Here is a 25,458-nt window from a genome sequence, read left to right as displayed (position 1 = left end):
TTCCTTCATAAAACAATATAGAAAAGTGCAATGTCAAGCGCTAGGGAGTATATAAAAATAGAAATATTTTTAAACAAGTTAACCGTCTTGATGCTGAACCTTATAGCATTTGTTCGTTCTTGCTCGCTCTGAGGGTTCTGGTGCAAATGACAGGTCAACAAACAGTAACTACAGCTTGATAAGGACTGATGGTGGGTAAGTACTGCTCATTTCCCTGTCGATATCAAGGACACTTTAAAAGAAGGAAGGGTCGTCACGTCACTGTGTGTAGCATCATGTGAACGCACATCGGTGCCAAGTGTGGACACTTTCAGCTCGGCCGACATCTCCTTGTTTATGACCATGTTAATTTAAACAAGTTATTACCTCGGATGTCAGAATCGTCTGCAATTTGTTGCATTGTTTACTATAGTTAACGTTTGATGAATAATTCCTCAGATATCTGGTATATTGAGAATTCCAATACAGGCTCCCATGTATTGTGTATGTCATAAATGTCATGATGAATTGAAAATGGAGGACCCTGATGTAAACAAGACGAAAGTCTTTCTCTGGTCTGCATCCCCTTAACAATTGTATGTATTGAGCTGTACTGTACTGTACCCATTCTGCAATCTGTTAATAAAGTTTTCAATCAATCAATCAATCAATCAATCAACTGGCGCCAAGCGGAGCATAGAACGCTGGTATTCTGACGCGATGACCTTTCCCCACTTTTATAGTTTCCTTGGTCGTTCTATAAACAGCTGAACAGCAGCAGGAACAGTGACACTAAACTCCTTCCTGGTATAGGACATGCGCCATCTCAAAAGAAGCTAAGGGGAGATATTAGGAGACTATTATGGCTCTGGAGGAGGAGGAGGCGGCTCCTCTACGCTCTTCAGTAGATCTGTATACGCTGTGGAGTTCATGTAGCGCGGGTACGAGTCTCTCTGCATCAGCGTGTAGATCTGCTGCTGGGCGTCGTCGAAGGTGTGGGAGGTGGGCTCGAGCATGTTGCGGTTGATCACCTCTCGCACGCGGGAGTCCAGACTCACCTGGGGGAGGAAGTGCACACACACACATAGACAGGTGTAGTTATGAACACACACACAAACAGACACGACACACAAACACACACAACAAGTGCTTGCCCTGGCTCCATCGAGTCCGTTCGCCGTCGGTTGTGTGTGATAGTAAAGGGTTAAACCTTCTGTCGTGTGGCAGTGAAAGGGTTAACCGGATGTCGTGTGTGGCAGTGAAAGGGTTAACCCTCTCTGTATTGTCACAGTGAAAGGGTTTTAACCGATTTGGTAGTGCGACGGTGAAAGGGTTAAATCTAAGCTCAAAACTCACTTGTATTCCTTAGCGTTCCCTGACTCACTCTGTGACTCTTGCCTTGTTTGTTTTGACGTGTTGTTCTGTTCCTTTGTTTGTCTGTTGGTTGTTTATTTTCTGTTTATTTATACTTTAGGAGTACTTTCTTAGCTACGCGGCCCACCGTAAAGCACTTTGGGTGACAAGTGTCATGTTTAAATGTGCTATATAAATACATTTGATTGATTGATTGATTGATTGATTGATTGTACGCTAGGGTCTCCCACTACCGATGACAAAAAAAGTGAAAATTTTCATTCATTCATTCTTCCCCCAGGCCCACAAAGGTTTCTATGGTAGGAGTTCTTATCTGAGGTCAGTGACAAGGAACACTTGTCTTCTTCGTGACCTTATTCAAACAGACTGAAGCTGACTCTGGATCGGTACTCCAAATCTTGAGAGGCTTTGTGAATACGGACCCGGATCCATGGTTTGTGTGACGCCAATATAAATAGGGGCACTTAGTTATAAAACAATGCTGATATTTGACACTTTGGTACACGTCAATTTAGTTTGAAAAGTTATTGGGATATAATGAGTTGGAATGCAGTATGTCCTCCAGTGATGTCATGGAAGGATACTGAATCCTTGCGTTCTGTTCATTACAGCTCAATGAAATGATGTAGATGTAAAAATAGCAAATGGCAATAGGGATGGCCGTGTTTTTGTCTAAATAATTTAATTTGGCCAAAATGAAAACACTCTACTACAAGCTCTACATATTGAACTAATACTCTACTACAAGCCATACATGTTGAACTAACACTACAAGCTCTACATGTTAAACTAACACTCTACTACAAGCTCTACATGTTGAACTTATGCATTCAGTTGTGTGCACTTGTTATTATCTTCAGGTTGCTGCGCAAATTAAAATGGCTTGCAGCAGAGTAATACAGTAACGTTACAGCGAATGTAAAGGTGCAGTTGTTTTCACGAGAGTGAATGACCTATGCCTAGTGACTTTCACGTTTCATGCAGCATATTTCCCACCCATTTTCAACATCAATGGTCGTTATGCCAATTCCCCCCTCCCCTTCCTGGTCGTTGCGTGCATGTGCCCCCCCCCCCCCCCCCCCCCCCCACTGGTTGGTCTAGGGAGCCCTGAAGTCTATCACATGCTTCCTCCGATACATAGGAGACAGCCAGCAGCCTCTTTTCACCTGACAGCGAGGACTCTCATTGGGTGAGTGTAACGCGTGGGAGGGCACACTACCTCACCCAGATCCCTTCCTCGCTGTGCAGGCGCTCCCTGACCGACCTGTAGGAGTCGCTGTTTACAACGACCAGATTACCACCCACCGGCTTCCCTCCCGCTGACACTGCCAATCGTGTCAGTATGACGACCGGCCAAGCCGGAGGCACCGCTGACAGCTGGATTCGATACCAGTGTCTCTGCGGTGGTAGACAGACGCTTAGTCCGCTGCGCTGAAAATGGGGGACCCTGATGTAAACAAGACTAAAGTCTTTCTCTGGTCTGCATCCCCTTAACAATTGTATGTATTGAGCTGTACTGTACTGTACCCATTCTGCAATCTGTTAATAAAGTTTTCAATCAATCAATCAATCAATCAATCAATCAATCAATCAATCAATCAATCAATCAATCAATTCAATACCCGGCCGCCCACTTTATACACCTCTGAACACAACATTAGTTAAAGACTGGGACAATATCTCTGCACGGTGAGACGTGAAAATGACACAGTTTCCAGACCCCTGTAAGAACCATGGAGCAGAATCAAGGAAGTCTCACCTCTTTAGGGGAAAGGATGGAGATGAAATCCTCGTAGATCTGACGCACTCTCTCCTCCACCACGGTCTTGTTGGTCTCCTTCTTGAGCTCCTCGCAGGCCAGCCAGAACATCATGTTCTCCTCACTGAACTCCGTCCTGAGGAACTTCCTGAAGCAGCCTCGCCCCGGCGCGCTCTTCATCACCTTCTCGAACGACATGGACCAGGAACGTGCGTCGTCCAGCGCAGGCTTGAGGCTTCAACAGGGAATACAACACTCGTGAATGAATGAAAACGTTTATTTAAAATGGACACCACAGCTACATTGGACCAGTCACAGTGGACAGACCATGATGTGTTGTTTTGCGTGTTTATAGCACACAAGTGCTAGTTTTCAACACTAGGTCCCCATTGAGGCTTTTCTAAAAGATAGGATAAAATTAACAGTATAATACAGAATTTAAATCACAAATCAGAACAAATAGTTTACCAGAGCAAGAGTCCATGATCAAAATAACAAAACCAGTCCGTGTCTACATATGTGAGCACTGCTGCTTTGATTTCAGCCATTTCAGCCAGTCATATTGGTTGTATGGCTACAGGACAGTACTGGATAATGTTATTCTTATTTTCTTTATTTCGCACCATTTCAGCAAAACAGTACAAATCTAAACATTGACCATGACAGAAAGTGCATATAAAAGGTGCTGAGTAGAGGCAAGTGACCCAGATGGGCCTATACGGGGCCTCAACTCATGAATTAAATCATCGGATAATAAAAAAATAAAAAAGTAAAGTGAAATAAGTTCATAAAAACTATTTTCATGGTTTTATGAGAGTGAAGCTATTAATTTAACAATGTATATTTAAGCCTGGATTTGAGTGATGAAATAGATGAGCATTCATTCTCTGCAATGACACCTGTGACATTTCAAAAGATCAGGATCGATTGAGGCTTCTGGAGCTGCTGTGGGCCTTTACTCAAACTAAGGGATGTCTGTAATAGGAGGCACACCCACTCAATGAAATAATTTGAATGGAACGATTTGGCATTAATTTTCCAGAATCGATTATTGTGTGAAATTCAGGAGATTAGGAGTCAAATGCTTCTCGTGTATAAAGAAAATAAGTCTGTTGATGACAAGAATTACAAACGTACTGAATAAATAAAGAATAGTTACAGTGCAGAACCTTATGTGAAGTATAATTTAAACAAAAGACAAAGATCCCTACAGTATGTGCACATATTCGGTCACGGATGTCACCACTAGCTCTGGAGACCAGCAGATTTAACGCCACCCCAGAGGAGGACAAGCTTCGCTTGGTGTGTGAGCAAGGTGAAATTGAGAACAAGGTACATTTTTTTGTTTTACTGCCCTATCTACGAGGGTCGTCTGGGATGTACTATTTAGTAAAATGTCCTCCATTTATGGTGATTCTCTTGATTGGGATGAATATGAAAACCTTGAGTTGTGCTTCAGGAAGGGAACCTTTTTTGTAGCAGATTTTATTGGCCAGGCATGGGAGAGAAGGCAGCATACTTTGTTTAAGACTGAGCTGTAATCTGTATTAAGGTTATGAAATTAAATCTAATGTAATAATAATGGAACACTGCAACAGTATTTTTGGTGTCTTATGAACTCATGAGGGTTGGGCACTTTGTGTGCGTGACTCGAAAATAAAATCATCAATCAATTATAACTCCAATGATGCACCCATGCTCCACACACCCATACCCACACCCTAGTCTAAGGCATTATATAACTAGACCTATCCTAAACCAGGCTCCTAAGTATTCAGCACACACCCTAGTCTAAGGCTTAGATATCTTCTAGACCTATGGTGACAGCAAAAGGTATATATCACAGAAATGCCTCTGATCGTCAGTTATATATATATATTGTATATTATATACAGTATATTGACCACATCGCCAATTCAGTCACCTTAATTAATTTGTGCTAAGCTAGGCTAACTTGCAGTCTGATAGCTTTCTACTGAACACACAGAGAGGGAATTGGTATATTATCTTCTTGTCTGACTCTGGAGAAGATGGTAAGAGCATTTCCCCTAATGTTGGCATGTTCCTTTAAGACATCGGTCCCTATTATAATAATACTAATAATACATTTAATTTATATAGCACACTTTAAACTCAACAAGATCTCAAGGTGCTTCACAGCAAAAGGAAAAATAAAAAGGTTTAAAAGTAAAGGCATTAATTAAATAAAAGTGACATAGGAGCAGTAAAGACAGGCCCTAGTGGAAGGCAGAGTAAAATAAATTAGTTTTAAGGCTGCAGGCCTTGAAGGCAGCGAGGGAGTCTGAGGCCTTGACGGATCCTGGCAGCTGATCCCACAGGCGCGGCCCCCAGTGCGGAAAAAGCACGGTGCCCCATGGTTGACAGCCTGGTACGTGGGATGGTGAGGAGGTTTTTTGGCTGCCACACCTGAGTGACCTGGATGCAGGTTGAGGGGAGAGGAGGTCCTGGAGGTAGGTGGGGCCGGAGTTATTAATGGCCTTGTAGACCAGCAGGAGAACCTTAAAGTTAATCTGCTCGTTTATTGGCAGCCAGTGAAGGGAGTGGAGGACTGGGGTGATTGGATTTTTACGGGGTTTTGGTGAGGACACTGTTCTTAACGTACTGTAACCTCTGGAGGGTTTCGAGGGAAGACCTGCCAGCAGAGAGTTACAGTAGTCGATGCGGGAACTGACAAAGGCGTGGACCAGCTTTTCACCGTCAGACTGGGAGAGTGAGGGTCTGAGTTTTGAGATGTTGCTCAGGTGGCAGAAGGAGGTTTGACGTTTTTACGTGTTGCATCGAATTACAGTGATGAGTCCAACTTTACACCCAGGCTGGTGATAAGTGAGGAGAGGGGGATGGAGTGGTTGTCAATTGTGATATGGGTGATACAGGCCTGTCTGGTTTTGTTGTACTATGCTACTATGTCTATACTACTATCTACTATTTACTGTGCTATGTCTATACTAATATCTACTATGTACTATGCTACTATGCCTATAATACTACCTACTATTCTACTATATATATATATACTACTATCTACTATGCTACTATGTCTATACTACTATGTTAATATGTCTATACTACTATCTACTATACTAATATGTCTATACTACTATCTAATATGTACTATGCTACTATGCCTACACTACTACCTACTATGTTACTATGTCTATATTACTATTTACTACCTACTATGCTACTATGTCTATACTACTATCTACTATGTTATATTATTATTACTACCTATCCCCCCCCCCCCCATGCTGCTATGACACTTTAATTTCCCCGAGGGGATTAATATAGAAACACTTGACTTGACTACTATGTCTATACTACAAAAACGACCTGTAGGACTGCCCTGTTTTTCGTTTGGACCCACGGAAATATCAGTAATCCTATTTTTAAAGTCGTGCATCAAATGAGAGAAAGAAAAAGGCAGGCGTTTCCTTGAGGTTTCTCTCGTATCTCGGCTGCTCCATGAGGTCTCCCCTATATTTTCAAAGGCCTAGAGAACGCTTGTCTTAAGCTTGTCTTAAATCGTCATCATGAGTTATGCATGTGAAATTAATTATATTTATTGCGTGCGTGTGCGCTCCTTTGGGGACCTGTTTCAGAACCAACCCGAGATGCACAAGGCGCTCCCCACCTCTCCGTTGCTGCACTAATAGCAGCCTTTACTTAGCATAGAGTCAGCATATCATATGATATTCCATTAATTAACGACATCTCATTGTGTGTATTGGTAATTGTCCTTGGCCAGTGTTTCATCCATTACCTCTCATCACAGATGATGGTTCCTTCTGTCCTCCTCTCATACGTCGTCCTCTGAATCCTCTCATCCTCGCTCCTAACAGTTAGACTGGCAGAGAATGAAAAGGAACATTATTAATAACATTTTGTGATAAAGAAATGCATTATTTTTTGACTATTAAATGTGCTATATAGATAACATTCAGCCGCTAGATGTCGCACTAGAGCACCAGCATGTCATTTATCCAATCAGGTGCATTCCCTGTGGGGAAATGGGAGGTAAACAAAAGTTTTCCAAAAATTCAAAACAAAGCAACTTTCTAAAAGCTCTGTGGATGTATTATTATTATTATTATTATTATTATTATTATTATTATTATTATTATTATTATTATTATTATTATTATTATTATTATTATTATTATTATTATTATTATTATTATTATTATTATTATTATTATTATTATTATTATTATTATTATTATTTTCTTTTTAAATTATTACATTAAAATGTTATATATAACACCTTTGACCAGACACCAATTAAGACTAGCCCCTGGCTAAATTGTTTTAGTGAGTAAAACACAATAACAAAAATAATACAGCATTATCCATTAGGATCTGAAATCAGGCCCTAGTTACTGTACTATTTACAGTATTTACATAGTGTAATTATCTACAGTTCATTGTGGGAAACAATATAATACAAATCACGTGGGCCTATGTAGGACCTATTGTTCATCATCTTTGAAAGGGCTAATTTAGTGTTGTAAATTGTAATTATAATAAAACACAAGATACTTGTGCCCTAATGATAAGGATAAACATTCAATGGAGAAACTCAATGGCCGTCACAACCCAGATAGATGGGCAGCAAGAGCCAGCAAAAAAAAAGAAAAGCAGCAAGAGTCAGCATATCACTAGGGTTATCAAGTGGGCACGCCACCCCCCTTCACTGGTGTTTCTTCAAGTTAGGACCACGACACCTCAGGAAGGATCGAAGGTTAATTCCAGCGTCCCAGAACCCCCCCCCCCCCTAGCCCCCACTTTTCCATGATATTCACACGCCGAGCCTCCCTATGTTATACTATCTCAAAAATACAACTCCTACAAAATTACACATGAAACAGCAATAACAGAGAAGAAAAGGAATACTCTCACCCTTTGTTTACTTTGGCCCCCAGCCGACATTATTTCTCCTCAACCAAATCCACTGACTGCCTTTCAAGCTCCGCCCACAAATCCCCAACTCTCCCAATAATGATAAAGTTGAGTGCTATAAATCCTCCGCATCCTACTTCCACTCGACAAACCCTAGCTTTCCATCCTCACTGTTCAGTTTCTGCTGCCAAGTCTGCATATCTCAGCTTTTTCCTTTCATATGCCTCCTCCACTGAATCCTCCCAAGGCACAGTCAATTCTATAAAGTAAACTAACCGGCTGACTAGCAGGGCCATAATACTAGGTCAGGCCTCTCAAGTTAGTACTAACTATCTCTCGTGAAACAACGAATTGTCCTCCCAAATCTACCTGCATCTCCCAATCAGTAGCTCCATTTAGGTGGCCCGACTCATGCCTAAAAACTAGGGATGCTCGATATTGGCTTTTTTACCGATACCGATATACCGATATTGTCCAACTCTTAATTTCCGATACCGATATCAACCGATATCAACCGATACCGATATATGCAGGGTTTCCCCCCCCCCCAAAAATGGAATAATTTCAGGTAAATAACATTACATATCTTTTGTTGTGGAATTAACACAACATTATGCATACTTTTAACAATAAATAAAATCTGAATTTGTTCTTACTTGCCTGCCTGGGTAAATAAAGCTTATAGAAATGTAAAAAAAAAAAAAATTTAACCGATACCGATATTTTCCGATATTACATTTTAATGCCGATATCGGCCGATAATATCGGTAGGCCGATAATATCGGACATCCCTACTAAAAACCTACCTCCTCTACATTTCTCTCTGCCTCTCTGACAAATTGAATGGCTGCACCCTCCATCCGATTACATCCAGAATTCAGCTGTACTCTTCTACTTTCAATTCCTGCCACTAAGCTCTTCAAACCCTGGTTATGTCACCATGTATATCGGCCTTGAGAAAGACCAGTCTTAGGGCGGCCGGGTAGCACAGCGGACTAAGCGTCTGTCTACCGCCGCAGAGACACTGGTATCGAATCCGGCTGTCAGCGTTGCCTCCGGCTTGGCCGGCCGTCATATACTGACACAATTGGCGGTGTCAGCGGGAGGGAAGCCGGTGGGTGGTAATCTGGTCGTTGTAAACAGCGACTCCTACAGGTCGGTCAGGGCGCCTGCACAGCGAGGGAGGGAGATGGTGAAGGTAGTGTGACCTCCCACGCGTTACACTGACTTCACCAATGAGAGTCCGCGCTGTCAGGTGAAAAGAGGCTGCTGGCTGTCTCCTATATGTATCGGAGGAAGCATGTGATAGACTTCAGGGCTCCCTAGACCGACCAGTGGGGGGCACATGCGCACATCGGCCAGGAAGGGGAGGGGGGAATTGGCATAACGACTAAATTGGGATGAGAGGAAAATACATAAAAACAGGAGGAGAAAAAGTGGATAAAGAAAGTCTAGTCTTACAGCCTGGCATATTATGCCTCAATGTTGCCGTCTCTGAACACAGTGGACAAGACGGGTCTCCATCGACCCACTGCTTTAGGTTCTGTGGTGATGGCAGCACATCATAAGTAGCTCCTATTAGGAACTTTATACGATTTTCCTCCATACTCCAGTCCACAGGTCCTTCCAACTAATCTTCCACTTCTCTACACTTTCCCAGTTCATCCACTGCCCCTGCTTAGCCTGGGCCACAGCCTTTGTACACCTCACTACTTCCTCTTGTCGCCGCCTCACCTGCTCCACTACCAGCTTCCTCCTTTCTGTGGGACCTGCTTTACTCCATGCTGGTGGCTTCCCTGATAATTACTTCCATCGGCATTGTGAACGCTAGTGGTGAAATAGTGCACCCTGCCATTATATAATGCCTATCTCTAGTCTCTCTGCCATGCTGTTGTACACTCTGCAGTACTAAAGCACATTATAATATCTTGGAAGTATGCTTTCACCAAGTTTACAATCACCGCTGGCACTCTAAAGAAATCAAACGCACTCCAAATAAGGCAATGCGGTACCGAACCAAACGCATTTGCCACGTCTACTAAAAATACCACCTGTAAATCTCTTTTCTCTATCTTGGTTGATTGAATCTGGTGCCATATCATGCTTGTGTGTGTTCTATACATCCGGCGAACCTTGCGATTCCTGCTTTCTGCACTGCGGTGTCTATTAAACTATTCCTTTCTAGGTATAGTTTGCTAGCCTCTGGGCAACTACACTAAAGAAAATCGTACCTTCTACTGTCTACAGGGGATATAGTCCGAAACTGGCTTAACAGTGAGGACTCTTTCTCCTTGGGAATTAGGATTCCTCCTGCTCTATACACCAAGCCTTTGGGTACCGTATCCCATACTACTCTCAATTACCTCCACAAGTAGTACATCAGGCACACTTTTATAAACCCGGTAGGGGACTCCATTCGGCCCTGGGGCTGAATAAGCCTTTGCATGCCTTACTACATATTTGGAGGAAGGCTCATTTCTCTATTCTTTCCTGCATCTGAGTAAGTATTTTTCTTTTTTTTAATATTCCTCTACCTCTTGCTTTGAGGCTTTGAGTTGTCCTCTCTTTCCTGGTCTGAACATTCCTTTAACAAACTTAAATGGATCCCTATCAAATTCTGTCCCGACTCGCTCCTTCTTCTTTCTCTTCCTCCTAAGTTGTTCTGCCCTCCTGTCCTGGTAGCTACTAGTCGATTTCTTAGCTCTTCCTTTTGGATATACTATACAAAAACATACAGTTATGTGTGACCTGTCATCATTATCCCAATATCCCAGTGTGAGTGGGGACTGATTGATTCATTGACACCAGCTGAGTGATTGACTGATTTGACACCAGCTGAGTGATTGACTGATTTGACACCAGCTGAGTGTGCGTGTGTGTATATATGTGACCTTTCACAAAAGAAAAATGTTGCTTCCTTGAAACACGGATCCTGTCTGACAGCGATTTTTTATTCCTTCTTTCTGTATATAATGTGTAGTCTGTGTTAGGATCGTTATGGTGTCTAGCCAATACGCATACAATAGCCGACGTTCAATCGTTTCTTTTGCCTTTTCACCTTTTCAGCTAGCCTACTGTAGCTGTTGGCCAAAAACACCTCTCCCAGAGTTTTAAGGTAGGCTGCTCTAACTGATCCGTATCCGCTTAGTTTGTGCTAAGCTAGGCTAGCTTGCAGTCGGATAGCTTTCGACTGAATGCACAGAGAAGAAATTGGAAAGAATTTTAGCGGGAGCTGCCAGATTGCACCCCATGCTGCCAGATCACACTCAATTGACCATATTCACACGGTGGCCATTTTGCTCTCACGCTCAGGGTGGGATTCCTTTCTTGCTGTGTGAGGATATGGTCAATGTGTGCATGAAAGAACGACCTGCCTCTCATTAATATTGCAGATAAAGTTGTGGGAGGGAGAGAGCTGAGCAGAAAATGTCATGAGAAACTGAGACACACTCTCCACTCTCATCCATACAAGGAGAGCCTGTTACCCAGAGACCCTGCCCCCTGTCTCCACTCTCATCCATACAAGGAGAGCCTGTTACCCAGAGACCCTGTCCCCTCTCTCCACTACATCCATACAAGGAGAGCCTGTTACCCAGAGACCCTGTCCCCTGTCTCCACTCTCATCCATACAAGGAGAGCCTGTTACCCAGAGACCCTGTCCCCTGTCTCCACTACATCCATACAAGGAGAGCCTGTTACCCAGAGACCCTGTCCCCTCTCTCCACTACATCCATACAAGGAGAGCCTGTTACCCAGAGACCCTGTCCCCTCTCTCCACTACATCCATACAAGGAGAGTCTGTTACCCAGAGACCCTACCTACCCCCTGTCTCCACTCTCATCCATACAAGGAGAGCCTGTTACCCAGAGACCCTGTCCTCTGTCTCCACTACATCCATACAAGGAGAGTCTGTTACCCAGAGACCCTGTCCCCTATCTCCACCACATTCATACAAACAAACGGGTCCTTAAGGAATGTGGAATTGTCTAATTTCACTATTTAATTCAGTAAAAGTTAGACCGATGACACCATCTTATCAAATGGGTGACCCGCTGCCTTATGTATATATACATTTGGGGGTCCTTCACACAAAAAAAGGTTGAGAACCAGTGCCATAGAAGAGCCAATTGGAGCTTGAACCGAAATAAATCCCCAGATCACTGATATTCCATATTCTGGGCAGCAGGAAACTGGTAGACAGGCATGTTGTTTGTTCCACATTGCACAGTCATGGTAAATACAGAACACCCAGATCTGGTTGCTCTAGTCCAGAGGGAGTCCCACACGTAAACATTACAGTGTGTCAACCCTCCAGATAGTCCTACAGGGGACCGTATATGTAATTGAAATTATCTGAACACCTGATGTAGCCATGACCTGTTGGCTAATTAGGACCAATGTGAGAATCCAGAAGGCGCTGTTGCATCTGGGAGTATAGGTCCCTGGCGCCGCCACGGCAGAGGCGCGGAGCAATTAGCCCGAAATTAATCGAGGTAGATGTGGAGACAGAACTTAAATCCATTCCCCGCGGAGTGAATCCGCGTGGCCGTATTCGGCACACAACAGGTGCGTCCAGGAGCGCGGCCGCTCGAGAGGAGGAGAGCGCGTGTACGACGTGGCTGATACGGAGAGAGCATGCATTTTAAACATCATATCTTCGTATTTGGATATAGGCTACATATTAGGTGAACTCCTAAAGGTGGTTGGGCAACGGTAATAAATAATATATCATGTTTATGAGCTGCTTGTACATACAAACCCCATTTATAAATAGTAACTATTAGCCTGAAGGGTATAAATGTGTTGGACGTCCCGTGATGAAGACCGGGAGGATGCAACCCTCTCTGCGCCGCCCCTTTGCCTCAAATAGATCCGCTATCAGCTCTATCTTTAATCTTTCAAAATGTTCAGTTGCTATCGCATGCACTTATCGGTGTTTCACTACACACATGAGTGCATGCCTACCAACTGTTCACCTGTTTTATTGCAACACTACTATCACCGACATCTAAGAAGGGAGATCCCCCCCTTGAACGGCCCTTCTAAGGTTTCTCTCCTCCACATTGCCTGTGGTGCATTTTTCCCTATTGCTAGGTTTTAGTGAGTTTTTCCATACCTTCGCGTGGGGTATGTCTGGGAGTGTTGCATTCATTAAAAATTGTTTGGACTTTATGGTGTTCTTGTTTTGTTCTTGACTTATTGTGATGTTTCTTCTTGACTTGTTGTCTGGCCCATGGGGACATTAACGTGTGTTGTCGGGCCTTACAAATAAATTTGATTTGATTTGATTTAGTAGAAAAAGTAGGCCTGTTAAGTCTCCTAAAATTGGTTTCAACACTTGGGGGGGGGGGGGGGGGGGGTCTGGGGGTCATCCCCCATGCAATTTTGAGCATCAAACACTTAATTTCCTGCATTCTGGTGTACTTTTGTGCACCCATTTGTGCCCTTTCTGCATCAATCTATGTCTTTATTTATGAAAAATCTAATCTAATATGTTAAATGATAACTGTAATATATAATGCAGTACAAGGCTCTCTCAGGCATTCTGTATTGCTTTCAAATATTTATTCTCCAGTTTCTCCAGAGGAGAGGGGGTTGTCTTTCATTAGCTATAATCTTTTGAGGGGGACAATTGAACTATTCTCAATATTGAGTGTGGGTCTGCAGTAGGGGAGCAGCAGGGTATAGTGTGGCTCTGCAGTAGGGGAGCAGCAGGGTATAGTGTGGGTCTGCAGTAGGGGAGCAGCAGGGTATAGTGTGGGTCTGCAGTAGGGGAGCAGCAGGGTATAGTGTGGGTCTGCAGTAGGGCAGCAGGGGGGTATAGTGTGGGTCTGCAGTAGGGCAGCAGGGGGGTATAGTGTGGGTCTGCAGTGGGGGAGCAGCAGGGTATAGTGTGGGTCTGCAGTAGGGCAGCAGGGGGGTATAGTGTGGGTCTGCAGTAGGGCAGCAGGGGGGTATAGTGTGGGTCTGCAGTGGGGGAGCAGCAGGGTATAGTGTGGGTCTGCAGTAGGGGAGCAGCAGGGGGGTATAGTGTGGGTCTGCAGTAGGGCAGCAGGGGGGTATAGTGTGGGTCTGCAGTAGGGGAGCAGCAGGGTATAGTGTGGGTCTGCAGTAGGGGAGCAGGGGGGTATAGTGTGGGTCTGCAGGAGGGGAGCAGGGGGGTATAGTGTGGGTCTGCAGTAGGGGAGCAGCAGGGGGGTATAGTGTGGGTCTGCAGGAGGGGAGCAGGGGGGTATAGTGTGGGTCTGCAGTAGGGGAGCAGGGGGGTATAGTGTGGGTCTGCAGGAGGGGAGCAGGGGGGTATAGTGTGGGTCTGCAGTAGGGGAGCAGGGGGGTATAGTGTGGGTCTGCAGGAGGGGAGCAGGGGGGTATAGTGTGGGTCTGCAGTAGGGGAGCAGCAGGGGGGTATAGTGTGGGTCTGCAGTAGGGCAGCAGGGGGGTATAGTGTGGGTCTGCAGTAGGGGAGCAGCAGGGTATAGTGTGGGTCTGCAGTAGGGGAGCAGGGGGGTATAGTGTGGGTCTGCAGGAGGGGAGCAGGGGGGTATAGTGTGGGTCTGCAGTAGGGGAGCAGCAGGGGGGTATAGTGTGGGTCTGCAGGAGGGGAGCAGGGGGGTATAGTGTGGGTCTGCAGGAGGGGAGCAGGGGGGTATAGTGTGGGTCTGCAGTAGGGGAGCAGCAGGGGGGTATAGTGTGGGTCTGCAGGAGGGGAGCAGGGGGGGTATAGTGTGGGTCTGCAGTAGGGGAGCAGGGGGGTATAGTGTGGGTCTGCAGTAGGGGAGCAGGGGGGTATAGTGTGGCTCTGCAGTAGGGGAGCAGCAGGGTATAGTGTGGGTCTGCAGTAGGGGAGCAGGGGGGTATAGTGTGGGTCTGCAGTAGGGGAGCAGGGGGGTATAGTGTGGGTCTGCAGTAGGGGAGCAGGGGGGTATAGTGTGGCTCTGCAGTAGGGGAGCAGCAGGGTATAGTGTGGGTCTGCAGGAGGGGAGCAGGAGTGTATAGTGTGGGTCTGCAGTAGGGGAGCAGGGGGGGTATAGTGTGGGTCTGCAGTAGGGGAGCAGGGGGGTATAGTGTGGCTCTGCAGTAGGGGAGCAGCGGGGGGGTATAGTGTGGGTCTGCAGTAGGGGGGTATAGTGTGGGGGATCGAGGCTCTTCTCACCAGGAGCAGCTGCAGCAGCAGCACCAGCAGAAGCAGCAGGCGTTGGAGGCGTTGGTGTGGGTGTTGCCCATGTCGGTGTGGCTGTGGCGAGCTTGGAGGACACTGGTGGCAGCTTCCTGGTGAATCTGCATCTGTCTCTTACGCATCTCCACCCGGCTCTCGGAACCCATAGACTGCGGGAAATAATAAGATAGTGACCGTATATAGGCACGGAGAGAGTGCACTGTACACGAACCATATTCCATATTCCTCCATAAACAAGGGGAAATCACACTGTGTTTACACAACATCATGCTGAATTAAGAGGGTTTGATGATGACACCTACTAGGAAGCGATGTCCGGTAGGGCACCAATACATCTTTGGCGTTTTCTTTTGGCAGACATTAATGAAAGTTGATTAATGAACCGATCTTAGTGCATGTTTGGGATTTTTTTTTTATTTTTATTTTTTTTATATATAGGGGCAATTTAATATTCCGCCTTTTAATAATAAATGGGCGTTGGTCAACATTATAGGAGGAATCTGTGTCAGGAATGCTTTCTTTCGGAATAGGTTATACTTCATTCAAATTAACTTCTTCTGTGTGTCACACAAGCTCGATAATCAACCTCGTTTCTATATATAGAGCAAAAAGCGTCAGAACACGCTCATATAAAAACGAAAAGAGCAGACGAGATAATAATAGTAGCTGCTATTTGGCTTGAGATATAAATAACATGAACGGTAGCCGGCTGTGTGGAAACGGGATGAGCGCAGCTTCCATCCTCTGAGGGGGCGAATTGTATGACAACGACAAGGCGTTCACTCGGCTGCACCGCAGCCTCCATCAATCACACCCGCAAAGAGGATGCACTTTGCACGGACTATTGTACACATTTTATTCTAACAGCAACAAGTATCCTGCAGCTGGCGGGTTGTGCCTATCATAAAGAAAATAATTATCATAATGCAGAATATCTAATATAGTGCAAATAGAGGAATTCTCCCTATAAAGACAGAAGCCGCACGCACATCAGCCGATAACCACACAGCTATAATGGCTGATACGACCTACATAGCCAACAAACACAGATTGCAATTTCCATGGTGTTTACAATATGTGTTTATTTTGAGGAAGAACATATTTAGTCAGGAATTCATTTTAGCTGGAACAGTTTAATAAAATCCCTCAACCTATAACCGACTAGAGGCTCTTCTTTGCGCCTCGTTCTCCTCTGCAGATGTGCAGAAGATGGAGATTTATTTAAATAAGCTGCCAGTCAGTGGCATTGATATAGCAAGCATACATACACACAGGCCGGCGTCTCTTTATATGTAAAAAATCAAATGCAAATCTCGTACTCACTGTGTCACCATGAATGCCAGAATACAGGTGATTTTGGCTCGATCACAACCGTCTGCTCCGATTAAAGACACAACCAGTTGGTTTAACCGCTACGCGCATGCGCCCCCCCCCCCCCCCAAAGGGATATTTTATTCGCCTATAATATGCATTAAATGCTAGAGCATCGTGTGTGTGCACCAAGAAAGACAAATGGGCCTATATATACCTACCGTATGACTTCTAACAGGCCTGGTGAGTAGATTGGGAGTAGACTGCATGTCTATAGAAATGCACACTATACAGTACTACACCATCAAGACCCCTCCGCTCTACATCCTCTGGCCGCCTCTCAGACCCCGAGCTCCGGGAGGGTCGTCGAAGAGAAGCCGCTTATTCTCGGTCCTCGCTCCACAATGGTGGAACGAACTTCCCACCACAGTCAGGACAGCCGAATCCCGACGACCAATCTCTTTCGCTGTCGACTAAAAACGCACTTCTTCAATCAATATCTGAAATGAAAAAAAATTGGGAAAAAAACACTAACCTCTTACTGTCCTATTAATACTACCACTGCACTATTGCACTACTTTACTCTTGTCTATTTTTATCTTACTCTTTTTATTATTGTCTATTTAAAACTGAATCAAACCATAAACTGGCCTGTTGATGTTAGATCCTAATGTGGGAAAACTGTGATTCTATATGTCTGCACTTTATGTGCTAATTTTATGCCTGTCTTTTTTCTGTTGTGAAGCACTTTGAGCTGCAGTTTCTGTATGAAAGGTGCTATACAAATACAGTTTATTATTATTATTATTATTATTATTATTATTATTATTATTATTATTATTATTATTATTATTATTATTATTATTATTATTATTATTATTATTATTATTATTATTATTATTATTATTATTATTATTATTATTATTATTATTATTATTATTATTATTATTATTATTATTATTACCTACTATACTGTCTTATGTATATATGCACTCAATACTGCAGCACCCAAGTTTCGGCACTGTTTGATGATCATTGTTACAGCATAGAGTTGTATCCTTCCTGCTGACTTGTCGTACATAACTTGTAAGTCGCTTTGGATAAAAGCGTTTCAGCTAAATGACTAAATGTAAATGTAAAATTTTAATTCAAGAATCGATCACTAATCAATAATAATAATTATAATTATTATTAAGGTGCATATAAATGCGCATATGCCATATTAGGCTCCCATTTTAACCGGGAGACAGGAAGAAATTGGAGTATTTTCGAATTGGAGCTCCGAAGCTCAGTCTATATAGTTAATGTTAATTCAGTTAAACATCTGGATTCAGACGTTGAGCGCATCATCATTGCTATATTATTGCGCACCACTTTGTGCGACCGCGATATGTAACCGCCAGAGGGCAGTAGTGGTCTATTTAGAAACACTCCAGTTGGATTAGACCCCCAAACCCAAAGTGAACAATTTTACACAGAATAAAATTGGCTTCCTTCCCAAACTACAATACGGAGAAAGGAATAGTATATTTGCATTTGTTAGGCCTGTAATAATTATTTACAGTTAAACAAATCCCTCCCCATCTCCTCCCCACCCACATGTGAGTATTTAATTTACTTCATTGAATATTATATTTTGTAATGAAACAAAACTTTTCCCCTTTCTCCTGTAGTACAGAAAAGTAGATATAATTAGCATATCTCATATTTTACATTTCCTTCCATTGCAGGAAATAATGAACAGGCCTAATGTTAGCTTTACTCCTAAGCCAGCAGCCAGCCAGCAGCCAGCCAACAGCCAGCCAGCAAGTTGTCCACAGGGTCTGCGGTGCACTAGATATGCAGATGCTTTAACATGATTACAGAAGCAGAGAAGAACAGAACCATGGATGAATATTAACATTATTACAGAAGCAGAGAAGAACAGAACCATGGATGAATATTAACATTATTACAGAAGCTAGCAGAGAGGAACAGCCCCATGGATGGATATTAACATTAGTACAGAAGCAGAGAAGAATTGCCCCATGGATGAATATTAACATTATTACAGAAGCTAGCAGAGAAGAACAGAACCATGGATGAATATTAACATTATTACAGAAGCTAGCAGAGAAGAACAGAACCATGGATGAATATTAACATTATTACAGAAGCTAGCAGAGAAGAACAGAACCATGGATGAATATTAACATTATTACAGAAGCTAGCAGAGAGGAACAGCCCCATGGATGGATATTAACATTAGTACAGAAGCAGAGAAGAATTGCCCCATGGATTGTTTATTGTTTATTGTTTAAAAGGATCCCCATTAGCTGTCACCTAAGTGGCGAGCTAGTCTTCCTGGGGTCCACACAGAAGGACAACAGAACACACAAAACATAACAACATGAGATACATATGACAATCACAATTAACAATGATAATCTAAAAACAGTAAAACATTGTAGACAGCATTATCAACAACAAGATTAATGGAATACCATCTGCTTTTCTGGACCAATGGGACACAACTAGACTGAACTGAAAGTTATACTGTAGCTGCTGTCAAAGAAGAGATGACTTTGGTTTGGTAGCAGAGTGGAAGTATTGTCTTTGCTATTGCTTTGGACAGATAAGAAGTTAGCCTACAATAAGATAATACTTAGGGAGGCTGACAGACTAATTGTAACGTCAGGTGATGTGGAAAACATTTCTGACAGGCCGTCTGTCTCCCTCTAGCTTAGTCCAGGCTTGTTGGTAGTGTGTGCACGCGTGTGTGTGTGTGTGTGTGTGTGTGTGCGTGTGTGTGTGTGTGTGTGTGCGTGTGTGTGTGTGTGTGTGTGCGTGTGTGTGTGCGTGTGTGTGTGTATGGGTGTGTATTTGTTGGCTGTATTGAAGCCAACGAGTTGTATAACGTCAGTAGATGAGAATGACCTCCATTCTCATAGTCTACATAGTAACATCGCTTTTAAACTCAGAAAAAATTGTCGATCTCTCCCATTAGAGCACATTTGTCCGCCGTTGAAGGTGTGCGCATGTCTTAAAAGCCATAAATCAGTTTAGCAGAGCACATGTCACTGTCTCATCACATGATCGTGAATAGAAATGCTATTTCTCAAGATAATCTATATAAACAACCTTTTTAGAGAAATTAAAGTGTGTCTTTTGTTAGTCATAAATGTCTATTTTGTGTAATTCTCCCATTGACCACAATTCATTCTATACACTCATTGTGTCAAGTCCCGGGGCATTGGACCCAATATGCAGATAAAGAGCAATGGTAGACAGGTATTGTTCAAACCCAGTACGGGTATATTTAATGAGAAAAGAGTAGTCAGGTATTCAGGCAGAGGTCGATACACGGGGGGAGCACTCGTACAGTCCAGGGGCGTGGGCGGGACAGGAGAGTCAGACAGGCAGGAGTCGATACACAGGTACAGGTTAGACAGCCAGGCAGGGATCAAGACGGGTGCAGGGTAGTCAGCCAGGCAGGGGTCAAAACAGGTGCAGGGTAGTCAGCCAGGCAGGGGTCAAGACGGGTGCAGGGTAGTCAGCCAGGCAGGGATCAAAACAGGTGCAGGGTAGTCAGCCAGGCAGGGGTCAAAACTGGTACAGGGTAGTCAGCCAGGCAGGGGTCAAAACAGGTACAGGGTAGTCAGCCAGGCAGGGATCAAAACAGGTACAGGGTAGTCAGCCAGGCAGGGATCAAAACAGGTGCAGGGTAGTCAGCCAGGCAGGGATCAAAACAGGTAAAGGGTAGTCAGCCAGGCAGGGGTCAAAACAGGTACAGGTCCTCATACAGTACGTTCCGGGAAAAGGCAAGGAGAGTTGTCAGGCAGGCAGACAGGGGTCAGAGCACGTCTTATCGAGAGCCAGAGGACAGGGTGAAGAGCCAGGTAGGACTGCGGGGAAGGAGGACAACAAGGGTTAGACACGGCCGAAGAACAATGGACTAGAGAACAATACGAGGGAGCAGAATAACTGGGAAATACGAAGTTACGATCTGGCAGCCTCATGACATCTGCGGCGGGGTTATATTACTGACGTAATTGGCCCACAGACGTCAATCAGCTGCTGCGCTGACAGCATCACACTGCACTCTACACCTGACTTAACGAGAGAGTGGGAGAGAGAGCGAGAGAGAGAGTAGCCAGGTAGGAACTGTGACACATTGTGCTTGGAGCGCCCTCTGCTGACAAAAGTAGAGTTGATCTTCTTGTGTGTATATAACCTCTTTGGTAGGGATGTTTTATATTGGCTTTTTTACCGATATCCGATATACCGATATTGTCCAACTCTTAATTTCCGATACGGTACTGATATCAACCGATACCGATATATGCAGGCCCCCCCCCCAAAAAAAAACCGGAATAATTTCAGGTAATTAACATTACATATCTCTTGTCGTGGAATTAACACAACATTATGCATACTTTAGACAATAAATAAAAGAAGATTATTATTATTATTTTTTTAAACAAATACCGATCATTTCCGATATTACATTTTAATGCCAATATCGGCCGATAATATCGGTAGGCCGATAATATCGGACATCCCTACTCTTTGGTAGTATTTTGTATTTTCATCATTACATGTTGCTATTTTGTACACATTCCCACCCAGTGAGACTAAAATAGAGGAAAAAGTTAGCCCTTTCACTGCCACACGACAAAGGGTTAACCCTTTCACCCTTCTGTAGCGTGGTAGTGAACGGGTTAATGTACAGGAGGAAAAACACTGAGGACGGGGGAACAGAAAAGCTCATTTGGAACTGCTTACTGGTGGTCTGAATGCAGCGCAGACTGGATGAGGGGGAACCCAACATGGCCACAGCAGCCAGTAAGATGGGTTGGGCAGTACCTACCAACGCAGAGCATGTCATGGTTCTACCTGTCATGGTTCTACCTCTCTCTGTTCACTCTACCACTCAGGGGCGGACCTTCCTACAGGCGATATAGGCGGTCGCCTAGAGCGCCACCCAGAGGGGGGCGCAAAAAAAAAAAAAAAAAAAAAAAAAAAAAAGCTTTTTTTTATTTTTATTTTTTTTATTTTATTTATTTTATTTTATTTTTCTCTGTGCAGTTTTGGCGCCCCCCTCTATATCTGCAACCATTATTTTTACATAAAAAAAATTCTAACATAAGGGAAAATGAGCCAAAAATCTAAAACGGTCGGTCGGTCTGAGCCTCAGCTTTAGGTGTTCACAGTCAGAACATGCTAGAGCGCTGTGCATTGATGGGTATCGGTCAAGTGTTTATAGAATTGAGCGTTGAGGAAAGACAGACTAACGTTAGAGAACTATGAAGAGGCAAAAGCCATACAAAAAAAAATTACAAAAAAAACAAATACAAAAAAAAAAATTACAAAAAAAAAAGGTGGTGTATCTCGCCTAGGGCGCCAAATGTGCTAGGTCCGCCCCACCACTCTACTGCTCTCATTATCGTTAACTAGTCACAGGTGGTGTGTCACGAGGCAGCTGATCTGCGGTCTGGAGGCAGAGTGTATCATGGTATATAAACCCGCCTCAGACGTGGAGAAGCTGTCAGATCGTAAACTCTCCTACCACGTTAGTCACGTTACTATGTTCTTGTTATCTACTCTGTTGCTTAAGTTGTTCGCCTGGATCTCTTGTTCATCGACCTTGTCCTAATCTCTGTTCTCATCCTCTCTCCTAGCCTATACAGTGAATTGATTGATTGATTGATTGATTGATTGATTGATTGATTGATTGATTGATTGAAGACCTGGAGATGCTGGCCTTGATCACAACCTTGTTATAATCTCTATTCTCATCCTCTCTCCTAGCCTGCACGGTGAAGACCCGGAGACACTGACCTGCTGGTGAAGACCCGGAGACACTGACCTGCTGGTGAAGACCCGGAGACACTGACCTGCTGGTGAAGACCTGGAGACACTGGCCTGCTGGTTAAGACCCGGAGACACTGGCCTGCTGGTTAAGACCCGGAGACACTGGCCTGCTGGTTAAGACCCGGAGACGCTGGCCTGCGGGTGAAGACCCGGAGACACTGACCTGCTGGTTAAGACCCGGAGACACTGACCTGCGGGTGAAGACCTGGAGACACTGGCCTGCTGGTTAAGACCTGGAGACACTGACCTGCTGGTTAAGACCCGGAGACACTGACCTGCGGGTGAAGACCTGGAGACACTGGCCTGCGGGTTAAGACCCGGAGACACTGGCCTGCGGGTTAAGACCCGGAGACACTGACCTGCTGGTTAAGACCTGGAGACACTGGCCTGCTGGTTAAGACCTGGAGACACTGACCTGCGGGTGAAGACCTGGAGACACTGACCTGCTGGTGAAGACCTGGAGACACTGACCTGCGGGTGAAGACCCGGAGACACTGACCTGCTGGTTAAGACCTGGAGACACTGGCCTGCGGGTGAAGACCTGGAGACACTGGCCTGCTGGTTAAGACCCGGAGACACTGACCTGCGGGTGAAGACCTGGAGACGCTGGCCTGCTGGTTAAGACCCGGAGACACTGGCCTGCTGGTTAAGACCTGGAGACACTGACCTGCGGGTGAAGACCTGGAGACACTGGCCTGCTGGTTAAGACCTGGAGACACTGACCTGCGGGTGAAGACCTGGAGACGCTGGCCTGCTGGTTAAGACCTGGAGACACTGACCTGCGGGTTAAGACCTGGAGACACTGACCTGCGGGTGAAGACCTGGAGACACTGGCCTGCTGGTTAAGACCCGGAGACACTGACCTGCTGGTTAAGACCTGGAGACACTGACCTGCGGGTGAAGACCTGGAGACACTGGCCTGCGGGTGAAGACCTGGAGACACTGGCCTGCTGGTTAAGACCTGGAGACACTGACCTGCTGGTGAAGACCTGGAGACACTGACCTGCTGGTTAAGACCCGGAGACACTGGCCTGCTGGTTAAGACCCGGAGACACTGGCCTGCGGGTGAAGACCCGGAGACACTGGCCTGCGGGTGAAGACCTGGAGACACTGGCCTGCGGGTGAAGACCTGGAGACACTGACCTGCGGGTGAAGACCTGGAGACAAAACAAAAACACCATAAAGTCCAAAAAATGTAAAATAAATTAAATAAATGCAACACTCCCAGTAATTTGCCATTTAAAATCACTTTGAGTGCTATATAGAGTAAGAGAGGTTTGAACACACTGAAGTAAAGGTTTTGTGTACTCACATTTCTTTGTACTGGTTGCCAGATGCCTGTTTTTAAGTTCCAGCTGAGAGGTAGGAGCTGGAAAACATAACGGTTCCATAGCCTGGTGGCGCTGTTGCTGCTCTAGGTTCCATTAACATTTAAAAACATCTGTTGTGATGTTTTGTAAGAATCCTTTTCTCAGCTTTATTGTAAAAGACACGGAGGGCATAGCATCATACCAGCCGGCCCGTCCCTAGATATCTTACATGAATACAATGAGACAAATAACCTCCTTAACACTCAATTAAATCTTGTATTGAGACGAATTTGGCCTAAAACAAGTAAATAAGACAAAAATTCTAATAACAATGTGGCTAACGCATGGTGCTAACATTTATAATGTCGCCTATGTTAGCTGCTAACGTTGCCAATGTTGTGCCAATGATAAAAGTGGGTGAAAGCACCTCCACCGTCTGTGTGCGTGCGGAAGGTCACGAGGGTCAACGGTGTTCAGAGTGAGAACAACATGTCTGCGAACACCGACGCGGTTTACATGTAGCGCACCGCCGAATCTAAACTCTAACGCTTTGGAAAGTACTACTAAAAGTCTGGCCTCCACGGTGGAACCAATCTATGCAAGCGACAAGGATTCTTTGGATTCTAATAGAATAGAATAGTAATACTTTATTCATCCCGAGCGAAATTTGGCACTACACTATCGCTCACGGTAAACATTTAGGTAGACAAAAACAAAAGTCACCAATACGAATAAAAATAAGCCTGAGAATAACATACGGTCCGGGATATACATTTCCTACTGTATGTTACATTCTAATATAAAATATACAATAAAAATATACAGAAATATACAGTAAGTGTAACATTTTACTATGTTGGTTTGAAAGTAAAAGTCCAGGAGGATAGTACCGTCACCCTGTGCTCAGTGATGCAGTGACATGTCTGTGATCTGACACAGATATTGACCTTTTTCCAGCCACAACTTCACAACAGGTCTAACACGTGATGAGATGGCGCCGCAACGAACGGCTGCCTGTCTGTGCGCTCCGTCGAGACTGTGCTTACTTTTGTTAATATTTATAGTTTTTAGAGTTTTGTTTGTACCAACTGTTGGTGCATTTAATGTATATGACCGTCAGTCACTCATAGACATTGGATTACGGGAAACTTACCAACTGGATTACTCACTGGACCAGCTTTCCGAACCGCAACAATGGCCTGAAGAAATTCTCCGGAGATTAGGACCAGATCCTTTGTTCCTTGATCCCAGGAACAGAGGAACCAGACGGCGTGGGAAGAGAGCTGGGATCCGTAACAGGCTGAGATCCAGACGCCACCGAACACCATTGCCCAGTATATTGCTAGCCAATGTACAATCAATTGACAATAAACTGGATGACATCCGAGCAAGGATTCAATACCAAAGAGACGTTAGGGACTGCAACGTTCTCTGCTTCACCGAAACGTGGCTCACACCGGAGGTTCCAGACCACGCAATTCAACCAGCCGATCACTTCTTTATCCATCGCAAGGATCGGTCATCAGAGTCCGGTAAACAACGTGGAGGAGGTATTGCCTTCATGTTTAACAAAAATTGGAGCGATCCAACTAACGTGAAGGAATTATCCAACCACTGCTGCCCAGACCTGGAGTATATAACCATCAAGTGCCGTCCTTTCTTCCTCCCGAGGGAGTTAACGGCGATCATCCTGATCGGAGTGTATATTCCACCGCAAGCCAGCAACAACGCCGCGCTCTCCAGACTCCACAACGAGGTAAATAGAATACAAGCGACGA

General features: G+C 44.5%; 1 protein-coding gene across 1 annotated transcript; it reads right to left on the bottom strand.

Moving 5' to 3' along the window:
- Window positions 1–839: 839 nt before the first annotated feature.
- Window positions 840–16,579, bottom strand: LOC311237617 (regulator of G-protein signaling 20-like; the record flags this gene model as incomplete). The annotated part of the gene is made up of 5 exons (XM_084325556.1): window positions 16,530–16,579; window positions 15,183–15,355; window positions 6,894–6,977; window positions 3,113–3,347; window positions 840–1,037 (listed from the first exon to the last, which is right to left on the bottom strand). The coding sequence occupies exons 2-5, from the start codon at window positions 15,350–15,352 to the stop codon at window positions 840–842; spliced, it is 687 nt and encodes a 228-aa protein (XP_084181682.1). The 5' UTR covers window positions 15,353–15,355; window positions 16,530–16,579.
- Between the last annotated feature and the right edge of the window lie 8,879 nt (window positions 16,580–25,458).

Source organism: Notolepis coatsorum (genome assembly GCF_963971535.1).
Source record: "Notolepis coatsorum genome assembly, chromosome: 12".
Taxonomy (NCBI): Eukaryota; Metazoa; Chordata; class Actinopteri; order Aulopiformes; family Paralepididae; genus Notolepis; species Notolepis coatsorum.
Note: the sequence above shows the minus strand (reverse complement) of the source record. Positions and strands in the feature narration are given on the sequence as shown.